The 12,378-nt window shown below is 41.0% G+C and overlaps 1 protein-coding gene across 5 annotated transcripts in view; it reads left to right on the top strand.

The window, feature by feature from the left end:
* The window catches only part of LOC122563169 (membrane cofactor protein-like), a 58,696-nt gene that overhangs the window by 2,703 nt on the left and 43,615 nt on the right, over positions 1 to 12,378 (top strand). For all 5 annotated transcript variants that reach the window (XM_043716663.1, XM_043716662.1, XM_043716660.1 and 2 more), the window contains exons 2-4: positions 7,716 to 7,907; positions 8,425 to 8,521; positions 9,530 to 9,603. In XM_043716663.1, the coding sequence (XP_043572598.1) occupies positions 7,716 to 7,907; positions 8,425 to 8,521; positions 9,530 to 9,603 (363 nt within the window). The remainder of the gene's footprint in view (positions 1 to 7,715; positions 7,908 to 8,424; positions 8,522 to 9,529; positions 9,604 to 12,378) is intronic.

Below are 12,378 nucleotides of genomic sequence, written 5' to 3' on the forward strand. Positions count from 1 at the left end.
GGTGCTGCATTTTGGGAAAGCAAATCTTAGCAGGACTTATACACTTAATGGTCAGGTCCTAGGGAGTGGTGGAGGCTGGTTCAATTGCAACATTTAAGAGACATTTGGATGGATATATGAATAGGAAGGGTTTGGAGGGATATGGGCTGGGTGCTGGCAGGTGGGGCTAGATTGGGTTGGGATATCTGGTCGGCATGGATGGGTTGGACTGAGGGTCTGTTTCCATGCTGTACATCTCTATGACTCTATTTTCCATCTATTAATCTGTTAAGTACTATCTGAAAATGTTGGTAGTTTGATATTTTACACTGTCTATCCAAATATTGCATTTTCTACTAAATAGCAAATTTGCTCTGCATCTTTAAAAGTTTGAGTTGTACAGAATGGTAAAGTATTGAGAAACTCATGAGTGAGGGAAAGATATTAGGTACTGTGTAAGTGCAGCTCTTGATAAGCTAACTTTGATTCTTTTTGATGGAAGTCATAGAATTGCTTGTGTATTATCATGTATAGAGTAACAGATGAAATTGAAATAGAATTGCTGTCCATGTTAAAGGATGTTCCAGTTTGACATGCTGGTTGTGAAGATATGCAGTGTAGTCATCAGTACAACTAACCCTCCCTTTTAATGTTTAACTTAACGTGTGCTTAGTTTGTTTAATGCATTTCTATTTTCTACCTCTAGGCCAAAAAGCCTGAGTTCAAGTCCCATTTGTTCCAATATATAATAACTCTGAATAGTTTGGTTTTCTAAAAAAAAGTCTAAATATGGGGGCATAGCATGATTTAAGAAATTTGCAGCTGATACACACAAAAATTCTCATGGTTGACAGCCAAACTGCAAATTGTGCAAAAAGAAAAATGACAAGTGGGCAGTGGTTAGCACTGCTGCCTCACAGCACCAGGGTCCCAGGTTCGATTCCAGCCTCGGGCGACTGTGTGTATAGAGTTTGCACATTCTCCCAGTGATTGTGTGGGTTTCTTCTGGTTGCTCCAATTTCCTCCCACAGTCCAAACATGTGCAGGTCAGCTGAATTGGCCAAGCTAAATTGCATTAGTCAGAGGGAAATGGGTCTGGATGGGTTACTCTTCGGCGGGTCGGTGTGGACTTGTTGGGCCGAAGGGCCTGTTTCCACACTGTAGGGAATTAGATTAGATTAGATTACATTACAGTGTGGAAACAGGCCCTTCGGCCCAACAAGTCCATACCGACCCGCCGAAGCTCAACCCACCCATACCCCTACATTTACCCCTTACCTAACACTACAGGCAATTTAGCATGGCCAATTCACCTGACCTGCACATCTTTGGACTGTGGGAGGAAACCCACGCAGACACAGGGAGAACATGCAAACTCCACACAGTTAGTCGCCTGAGGCGGGAATTGTACCTGGGGCTCCGGGCGCTGTGAGGCAGCAGTGCTAACCATTGTGCCACCGTGCCTCCGACAAAGGCAAGGAATCTAATCTAATCTGAAGATGACAGAGAATGAAATTAATCTGAAATTAGATAATGTATTTGGGGAAAGTTGTGCAAACAAGGGAACTCTTCTCAAATACTAAGACACCTTGAGGTGTGCAGGACAGAAAGGCCTTGGAGTGCAGACTAGCAGACCCATGGATTCTGCAGGCCAGACAGATAAGGTGATTTAAGAATGAGAGAGAGACTTTTTAGGTCATAGCAGGAATACTGTGTGCAGTTCTCTTTGCCAATTGAATCATGGAAACAGAACATTCAGTCCAACCAGTCCATGCTGACCATAATCCCAAACTAAACTAGATCTGCCTGTCAGTTCTCCCACAGAGAGGTGGGTAGGAAACAAGACTGAGAGGCAGGTTGAGACAACTTTATTTCCTTTTCTGCAGGTTAAAATATTACCTGTTGAAGTTGAGGCATTGACCACCGTAGCTCATTAATGAACAGGTGAATGAGCCACTGTGTAACAGGGCCTCCTTCTGTTCTCTATATATATACATACACACACACACACACACAATGTGTGGTCCTGCCTTGGACCTGGGAGGGAGACAGACAGGAGTAGGTAAGTATTCAGGATTCGTCATTACCAGGATTAGTTATATGATCAAATCCAATTTATGCTAATAATACAGTATTTTGAACTGCTGCATCAATTTCAGCCCCTCAAACAATTTGTAGAAGTTGACTCCCTAATTTCAGCTTAAAAACTGTTTTCATAATTCTACCTATACATGAGTATATATGGTAATTGCTCCAGAACTAACCTTGCCCACCCAAGCTCTTCCAGCAAAAACCTGTTCAGTAGTTCTAGTTAGGATTCTGTCACAGTCATTTGGCTCCAGACCCCATTATAACCTTGGTTCAAATCTGGATGTCATAACCATCCCATGCAGATTTGCAGTGTAGTTGATGAACTTACAGCATGTTTGATCTACTCTTCCATTGTTTTTGTTTCAATTTTAAAAATATCTGGAGGAAAAGCTTCAGTTTAAACAAGACCAAAGGTGGTTTATTCTGTAACTATTGGCGAACATTGAGTACAAACATGAAACTAGTAAATAATACAGATACAAAGATTCCAAGTAAATATGGATAAAAATACTTACAAATACAAGAATAAGATTGGTTTGCCTTTACAGGCCTTTTATTTGCTTTAATTCGTTTTGCGGTGAAGTAGTTCAAAACAAAGTGAGAATTCAGCTGCCATGGTTTCCGTAACTTTCTGCAGTTTGCTTATATAGGTGGGCTCAACAAATTCTGGGACTACATGAAGTTTCCTTTTTATTTCAATTCTCATTCATTCCTTTTTAAATTAAAGATCTGACTGTCTCCCCTTGACATTCCAGGGGATTGCCATTGTGGGATCCTCTTCCAAACATTCAGGGGATTGTCAGCACATATCCTTGGCTGGAAAAGCAATCAATTCTGCAATGACTCATTCTTACGACTCCAGTCTGTCCACTATCTACAAATTAGAAGGTTGAATATGACGTCATGTTGTCCTTGCGTGGATTGGCGCAGCTCCAACAACCAGCAAGTGGAATAGCATGTCTGGTAAAGCATCTACTTGATCATCATTCAGTCCACCATCTTAAAATTTCAAACCCTCAATTAGAGCACCAATGTGCACTATCTACAAGATTCACCACAGACCCATGAGGTTTACCATCTTGTGGTACAAGGAGGAGTGTTTCATGGCTATGTTACAGGTTGCCAGTTCCCTTCCAAATACATACAGCCCTCAGTTCAAATTATTTCTGCCACTTAACTAAATTGGGTCCAAGTCCTGGAAACTCCTAACTGCATTGCAGTTATGCCTACACCAGATGCAGTTCAACCTTTTAAAAAGCAGGCCATTGCCATCATCTCAAGGACAGTTTTTTAGATGGGTAAAAAACACTGACCTTGCCAGCAGCATGCTCTTTCCACAAATGAACAAACAAATGGACTACCTTGTACCTGATTGTGGTTACAGGAATAGCTCACCACCACCTTAAGAGCAGTAAGTGTTGGTCCACTTCCTCTATATGAATGAAACAAAAGGATGTAATTCATTTCTTGTAGGAAGCTGTAGGCAAGTGCTTTTTTTTGAATAAGAAAACTGCAAATCAAGGAAATGAGCTAAATTTTATTCACTTTGACATTAGGCATGTCTTTGGAGCAGAGAACGCCTTTCTTGGGACCAATTCTGGGATAGGTATATATTGGACAGGAATGATTAAGTTTCAACAGGATTGGTTTAAACTAAATATGGAAATTGAAAAACATAAAGGTGGGCCAAGGAGTAAGTGTTGGATTGCTCTGAACAGAAGTGGTATGAAATTTGCAGACGAAGGAGGACCATGAGGAATGAAGACTTGTTTAGAAGGCATGCATGTGAATGCAGCGAAAGTGAGGACTACGGATGCTGGAGATCAGTCGAGTGTAGTGCTGGAAAAGCACAGCAGATAAGGCAGCGTCTGAGGAGCAGGAGAATTGACGTTTTGGGCATAAGCTGATCATCAGGCACAATTCTTAATGAAGGGCTTATGCTGAAACATTGATTCTCCTGCTCCTTGGGTGCTGCCTGACCTTCTGTGCTCTGGCAGCACTACACTCTCGTGAAGATGATGCATGTGAATGCCCATGGTATAATCAACATTAGTGAGCTTAATGAGATATCTTGGGATGTGATAATATTGGGAATTTGGCTTTAAGGCAGTGAGAAACAAGTGACTAACATTCTCATGCCTTCACATGCATGAGATTAACATTCTCATGAGTGCTGAGAAAAGCTAGGGAAAGGGGGAAAAAGGGAGGTGAGGTGGTAACTTCAATTAAGAAAGACAATGTCCTTGCTTATTCTCTTTCAAACACTATAGTCTATTTAATTAAAGCTGAGTTGCAAACAAATGATAGCCCTAAATAGTGAAAGTGAAGGAGTAAATCTGCAAGGAAATCTCATTTTCATACTGTAAAGTGGTTTTAGTAGGAGCCATATTGCCACCGTTCATATGTAGCATCTGAATTCCTGGGGCAGATGGCTAAGACTGATATCAGACTTCTAGGAAGTGAGACTGAGAGCTTGGGTTGTTAAGAAACCTGAGGCTGTTTGAAACAGAGGGAAAACCCAGAATCCTTAAAAGATGAGATTTTAGTCTGAGACCATTATGCCAGGCTGAGGACAATGCATGTAAAGGACACCTGAAAAGTCAGTCCCTGGATTTAGCAGCAGGGATAGTGAAATAAGGTCACTGCAACAGCTTTACATTTTTAGACAGTTTATTAATCACAGCTGCATGCGTTGTACAAGGGTTGTCAGCATTGTTTTCGTGTGTATTTAGCCATTTGTTTAGTGAGACTTGTTTTACACTGAGATGTGGCTTATAATCATTGAAACACAAGATGTGTGTAATTTTGAAACCATACTTATTGGATAGGTCCTGGGGAGTGTTGCTGGAAGAAAACTTTCAAGTACAGGTTTAAAGTTCCTTGAAAATAGAGTTGCAGGTAGATAGGATAGTGAAGATATTTAATATGCTTTCCTTTATTGGTCAGAGTATCGAGTATAGGAGTTGGGAGGTCATGTTGCAGCTGTACAGGACATTGGTTAGGCCACATTTGGAATGTTGTGTGCAATTCTGTCCGTCCGAAGGATGTTATGAAAAGGTTCAGAAAAGACTTAAAGGATTTTGCTAGGGTTGTAAGATTTGAGCTACAGGGAGAGGCTGAATAGGCTGGGGCTGTTTTCCTTGGAGTGTTGGAGGCTCAGGGGTGATCTTCATCGAGGGTTTTTAAATCAGGAGAGGGCACGGATAAATAGGCATGGCGTTTTCCCCCTGGGGTGGGGTAGACCAGAACTAGAGGGTGTAGGATTAGGGTGCGAGGGGAAAGATATATAAAAGAGACCTGAGGGGCAACCTTTTCACAGGGTAATACGGGTATGGAATGAGCTGCTAGAGGAAGTGTTGGAGGCTTGTACAATTGCATCATTCAAAAGGCATCTGGATGGGTATATGAATAGGAAGAGTTTGGAGGGATTAGCTTCCCTACAGTATGGAAACAGGCCCTTTGGCCCAACAAGTCCACCCCCACCCCCCGAAGCGCATTTCCCTCTGACTAATGTGGCTAACACTATCAGTAATTTAGCATGGCCAAGTCACCTGACCTGCACATCTTTGGACTGTGGGAGGAAACCCACGCAGGCACTGGGAAAATGTGCAAACTCCACACAGGCAGTCACCCAAGACTGGAATCAAACCTGGGACCCTGGTGCTGTGAGGCAGCAGTGCTAACCACTGAGCCACTGTGCTGCCCCAATATGGGCCAAGTACTGGGAAATGGGACTAGATTAGGTTAGGGTATCTAGTCGCATGGACGAGTTGAACCAAAGGGTCTATTTCCGTGCTGTACGTCTCTGATTCAGTCTTTTCTCTAATTTCCTGAGTAAACCTCTGTTCTTAAATCAGAGCATAGGCGTTGCAAGTGCAAGATGGTAATGAAGTTTGTACTACCCCATTTACAACTGGCTGAACTGAAGTTAAGATCGTTCTTCTGGCTTCCAAGGTTTCTAGTTCTTTGTGGTGCAGATGTTGTATCCTGAGTGTGAGGCCTGTCTGATTTGAGTGGCCTCTAACATATTCAGATCATTTTCAAATACAGTGGCATACTATTACTTAGTAACAGCAGTTTGATGTAAGTGAATTTACATATTTCAGTTTCTCCTTTTAAATTTTGTCCCAGGAAGGGACAGTATTCAATATTGTAATTTTTCTATTGATTGATTGAGCTGTTTCAGAGCTACGGAAGCTCTGATCTATTGTTCGACTTAAAACCTTGCAGAATTGACTTTGAATAGGTGTTAATGAGACACTCCAGATGAATGGATTGAATATCTGTCTGGCCTGCTCCAATTCCTAGTGTGCTGTTCAGTTGGCCAGTGTGTTGCTTCTAGTGCCCCAAGAGTCTTTTTTTTAAAAAAGTTATGTTCTTTTTTCCTTGAGATTCTTGCATACTTGATGCAACTGGAACATGCCAACCTTTGTGAGCAACCAAAGTTTATTAGGCAAGTATGGTACAAGCTTTCTGGAGAAACCCTTTTAACACACTTCACAGGGCTTGCGGAGCTGTGTCAAAGACCTTTTTTATGAACAATGGACCGTTCCTCCTTTTATACAAAATCTGTACATCACAGTCACTAATGCCCACAAAACAATCCCCAGCCGCTCCCCTCAGTCACATGCCAGTCAGACACAATGCAGTGACCTGATCATCTCCAGAAACAGTGTAATTAAATCATCCCTTAATGGTCAAATCTGTTGTGAATCCTTTTTTTAACTACAGGGTGTGGTCAGAATTCCAACTGCAGTGTTCTTATTGATTTCTGAATAGGGATGATGTAATTGTTTTACTTTGAATAACTTGAAAATGGCCATGCAAATGGCTCTGAATGGCAAGGGATGAGTATGTAAATTCCTTAGTCTACTTCTCAGACAGACATCTCACCTTAGCCTTGGGTTATCCAATTTCCTTCAGGTTAGCAAAGCAAATTAACCCTTTAATATCTCAAAAGGACATTGTGTGTTCCTGAGTAGTTGGCTCGAGGTACCTAGTGAGGTCACTATCAGGACTATTCATGTTCCAAGCTTAGGAAGTTCAGTGGTGTATCATTACTCCATTTGCATTCCACAATATGGTAGGCAAAGTCACTGAGACAGGAATTTGCGATGAAATCCTGCTTAAATTGAACCATACCTGAAGCTGAGACTTGAAGGCCTTGGCTTGCAATCATTGTCACGTGTAGGAAGGGAAGTGCTGTGAAATCTGCACTATCTTTCTTTGTTTATGGTACCTTAGGTTTATCACTTCTTCTATTGAATAGTGTTAAAATTTATTTTAACTTTGCTTTGTTAATTTTTTTTTTAAAAGCTTGTTCATTGGATTCATTGGTTACGTTAATTGGTCACTATTTGGATCATATTGCATTGCATATCTGGGTGTAGACCAACAAAATATTTAGAGGACAAAATACAAAACATATGAATAAGGAAGGGCCAAGCTGAAGCAGAAACTGATTTGAAATGGATTAGGAAATCAAAATATTGTCAGCTCTAAAATTGATAAAATTAGCCCTAGATGAATGTGGGGATAGGAGAAACCAAAGTCTGTTTTGTGGGAGATGTTTCCGATTTAAACTGCTTAATTGATGGCTCATGATTTAAAGAGACTAACTGGTGACTATTTAATTTATTTTTAAGGTGACTGTGGTAAGCCTCCAAGAATGGAAAATGGTATTCTATCTGAGGAAGACCTTGCTCGGAACTCTTTTCCTGCTGGAACCAGGGTCACCTACAGATGTCTCGTAGGTTATGTATTTGGCAGTGGATCTAAAAGATACACTCTTTGTCAAGCTGATTCAACCTGGACTCCATTACAAGGCAGATGTGAACGTACGTAATCAGAATTTTTCTTTTTTTTTTCTCTCCATTATCCCCATGTTGTTTCCCTGCCCAGTCGTCATCTTTCCAAGAAGAAGCATTTGACGAGGAATTCCAAGCATGCAGACTTCTTCTCAGCTGTTATCCAGTGCTGTCCAAATCTGTTGGAATAATTGCTTAAATTCTGCTTATTCTTATATGTAGAGTAAGAAATCACCTGTCTAAAAGAATTGCATTTGTGACTATGGTTAAACTAGAGATGGATCCCTCAATTTGTAATAGTTGCTAAAATACCCATGTAGCAGTAATCTTTTTCTAAACATTGACTCAAGCATAGCCCTGTATTTTGGAGTTCTCAACCTTGGTTTTTTGAAGTTATGGCTAAGCAAATATAAACTTGATGGTTGGGGCAGCACCATAGTCTGAAAAATTGCACAACTTATTTGAAATTTGAAAAGGAAAGGGCTCTTGGAAATTTGTGAAATCTCTACATTTTTCCTGTTTTTGTTTTTTTGCCTTTTTTTTTTAGCTAAAAACTGTGGTAATCCAGGAGAGATTCTGAATGGGTATTATCAAGCAGATGCTACGACTCTGGGGAGTAAAGCTATGTTTTATTGTGACGAAGGGTAAGTATTCAGCACCAAAATGCTTCCGAGAAGCTTATTTGTATTCTGGCTCGTTCCTGCTGTGAACTTGCTGATTGAACATTGTCATCTTAAGGGATTCAGACTGTGAAAAGAAAACATTTAATTTCTGGTTGATCAAGATTAATGATCAGTTGGGGGGGGTTGTGGCATGGTGGGTACAAAGAGACTGCCTGCTGATGTTGGGCTTTTCTATGCATAATGGAAATTCATTGATGTAACTAGAGTTTAAAAATAACTGATTTTTTGCTAATTTGTTTTCTGACTTCCCAAATCCTGTCTACCAAGTGCAAAGCACAGGTTGGGCGCACGATGCCATATTCTCTACTGGTTTAGATGAGTGAGTTCGAGCAACGCATATTTGACAGCATCCAAGACAAAACAAGCCACTTGTTTGACACCACCCCAGGAACCACCTTCAACATTCACTCCTTGCATTACTGGATCACAGTGGCGGTAGTGTGTATCCTCTACAAAATCTGTTGCAACAGGTTACCCTACCACCTTTTAACAGCACTTTCCAAAACCTCTACCTTGTCAAACCCAGGAAGATCGGATAGCAGGTACATCTCCTGGAAGCTCCACAAGGTGTCTCAATGTTGATGTGGACGTATATTACTGTTTCTTTACTGTTGGCTGAAAACCTGACAGGTCCAACCATTCACCACATGCACTGCACTGGTTCAAAAGACAATTCACCCCCACTACCTCAAGGAAAATCAAGAATGGGCAAGAATTGCTGGCTTAGCCAGGTACATGTCTCTGAAAAGTGACAAAACCTATACTGTGCCGCTTTTCTCCTTGTACAGCAATAATGAACTCTTCTGATGTTTAATTGTTCATCTTGTGATGTACAATAAAAGGTTATAAAGCCAAAGTACTATAATTATTTTGATAATTTGTACTTGATCCTCATTCCTGAACTCTGTTATACCACTTGTATTCATATGGTGCATGGTGAGTGATTTCAGTTTTCACTCTTTCTTTCAGTTATCGGATTGTTGGTACAAACTACCGCTTGTGTACAGCTGATGGATGGAATGGCCAGGTCCCAACATGTGAAAGTAAGTGACAGTTCTGTGTTTTAAGTTTAGCTTGTTTTGATATCAAATTACTATTAAAGTGGATGGCAGGGTGGGGGTTAGAGATACAGTTGGCAAGGAGTAGCAATGCTGCAAACTAGTTAAGACAAAGCTGACATCAGGGTTTCGGGGAACATGCATTCTTACAATACAGCCTTTAATATACTATGTTCTTTTCGCTGGAAAGGATTTTTTGACTGCACACTGCAATCTTTTTTTCAGTATGATAAAGAGGCATCCCAAGTTCCAATTAAAAAATAGCACCTACTATCTTGACTACTTGAGCAAAGGGAAAGGCTAAGCACAGGAAGGCTTTACACTTCATGTTGAAAGCTAACCACATTTTGATTGATCAAATCATCTGAACTCCTAATGGGGAAGAATCATCCAGGAAAGCTGTAGATAATCTGAAGAATTAATGCACAACTTTGAGACTCCTTGCTTGTTTCCCCACCACCTTATGTTCGTTCTTTGCTATAAGAAAAATAAAACTGCTCAATCAAACTAGGTTTCATATGAGAATCTGTCTCACCCAGTAATACTATCAGCACGTGTGATAATGAATCTATCATACCATTCCAGTGCCAGGTCTTTTTTTTTTCTTAAAGATCCAGAAGTCCCTTTACAAACAACTGAAGATTTTATTTCTCCCAATTACCAAATCATCCATTTTTTTCATCTGTTAACCACTGCCAGTAAATCACCTGTGTTCCCAATTGAATAATTCATATGCAAAGCACATTAAGAGCAATGCAAACCATTGAAGGGAAAAGCTGGGGAAGAACTTGATTCAAAATGGCATTGGAAGGGGAGATAAAGCTCTGTACCTGCTGTGATGCCTATCTCTCTCTGAAGAAATCAAGAGTATTGGTGGACACTGCATGCTTCCTCTCCATGGATATCTGGCCCAGAGTTAGCCTACTTTTGACTTCAAATATCTGGATTGTTAGGATGTTTCCACAGCAGGAAGGGTCTGTACAAGAATGACAGATTGCACCTAAACTTGAAGGGCATCTAAATCCTTGCTAGTGTCACTTGAGGTTTCAAATTTGTGTTGGGAACCAGAACAGGTAGCATGTGCAGTGATTTGAGGAGAAGTTGGAGTTAAGGCAACTATATTCTTAACAGGAAGGACAGGTAGGGCCAGTTTAACGAATACAGAGACTACAGTCTGAGTAGTATATCTTTAATGCAAGGAGCATAACGGGTAAGGCAGGTGAGTTATGCGCCTGGATTGCTACATGGAACTATGATGCTGTAACCATGAGGGAAGGCACGACCAGCAGCTCTACATTCTAGGGTTTAGATATTTCCAGTGTGATAGGGATGTAAAAGGGAGAGAGAGGTGGGGGTGAAACGTGGAATGGATTGCATTACTGATCAAGGAGAATGTCACAGATGTACTAAAAGATAATATCTTGGAGGGCTAATCCAGCAAGGGCATATCTGTAGAATTCAGGAGTATGAAAAATGCAATCACTGATAGTGTGTTACTAAGGCCTCCAATTGCTAGTGGGAAATAGAGGACCAGAAATCTTAGCAAATCATAGAAAGATGTAAAAATAAGAGGGCCTTTGCAGTAGGTGGTTTTAACTTACCCAACATTGACTAGAATTCTCCTAGATCCAGCAGCTTAGATGGTGCATCCTGTAAGGATGAAAGATAAGGATGGTAAGATTCAGGAATCCTGGATGACGAGATTGAAAGTTATCAAAGGAGAAAGGAAGCATATGCAAGGCTTAGGAATCAAATCAGAAAAAGTCCTTGAATATACAGGAAGTGGAGGAAAACTTCAAGAAATTAGGAGGGCTAAAAGGGGTTGTGAAATGTTCTTGGCAAGTTTAGGCCACATTTGGAATATTGTGCAGTTCTGATCACGACAAGAAGGATGTGCAAGATGTGACAAGCGTGCAAAAGATATTTACCAAGATATTGTCTGAATTAGTGTATTAGCTATAAAATGAGGCTAGATAAGCTTGCATTATTTTTGGTAGAGCGTTAGAGGCTGAGGGGTTACCTGATAGAAGTGTATAAAATTTGAAGCGTGGATATGTTAGAAGTACAGATTTGAGACGGTCCAGGGAATCCCTTCTGGACTCAGACCTGTAAAGCCTCTCTCTTGGTTCATCCTGGAGATCATACTTTTTTGAAGTCTGGAATAAAAGCCTCTTACGGACACTTTAGTTTAATTTTAGTCATCCCCTTTATTCACTAATAGCATCACTGTTACAACATAACACTGATACTTACAAGCTAAACTAACTAGGTTCTAATAACCTAGGAGAGCAAGATACCAGCTCTTCAAGTGCCCAGCAGGCTGCTCCAATGTACTGATACTGGCTTCCTTTATACAAAAGTTTACAAAAACATTTGCATGTTCAAAGTTTGTGCGAAGATTTGTAGCTCGGGTGCTCATTGCTGTGGTTCTGTTCGCCGAGCTGGAAGTTTTTGTTGCAAACGTTTCGTCCCCTGGCTAGGCGACATCATCAGTGCTTGGGAGCCTCCTGCGAAGCGCTTCTTTGATGTTACCTCCGGTGTTTATAGTGGTCTGTCCCTGCCGCTTCCGGTTGTCAGTTTCAGCTGTCCGCTGTAGTGGTTGGTATATTGGGTCCAGGTCGATGTGTTTGTTGATGGAGTTTGTGGATGAATGCCATGCCTCTAGGAATTCCCTGGCTGTTCTCTGTCTGGCTTGCCCTATAATAGTAGTGTTGGCCCAGTCGAATTCATGTTGCCTGTTGTCTGCGTGTGTGGCTACTA

The sequence above is a fragment of the Chiloscyllium plagiosum genome, chromosome 26 (genome assembly GCF_004010195.1).
Source record: "Chiloscyllium plagiosum isolate BGI_BamShark_2017 chromosome 26, ASM401019v2, whole genome shotgun sequence".
Lineage (NCBI taxonomy): Eukaryota > Metazoa > Chordata > Chondrichthyes > Orectolobiformes > Hemiscylliidae > Chiloscyllium > Chiloscyllium plagiosum.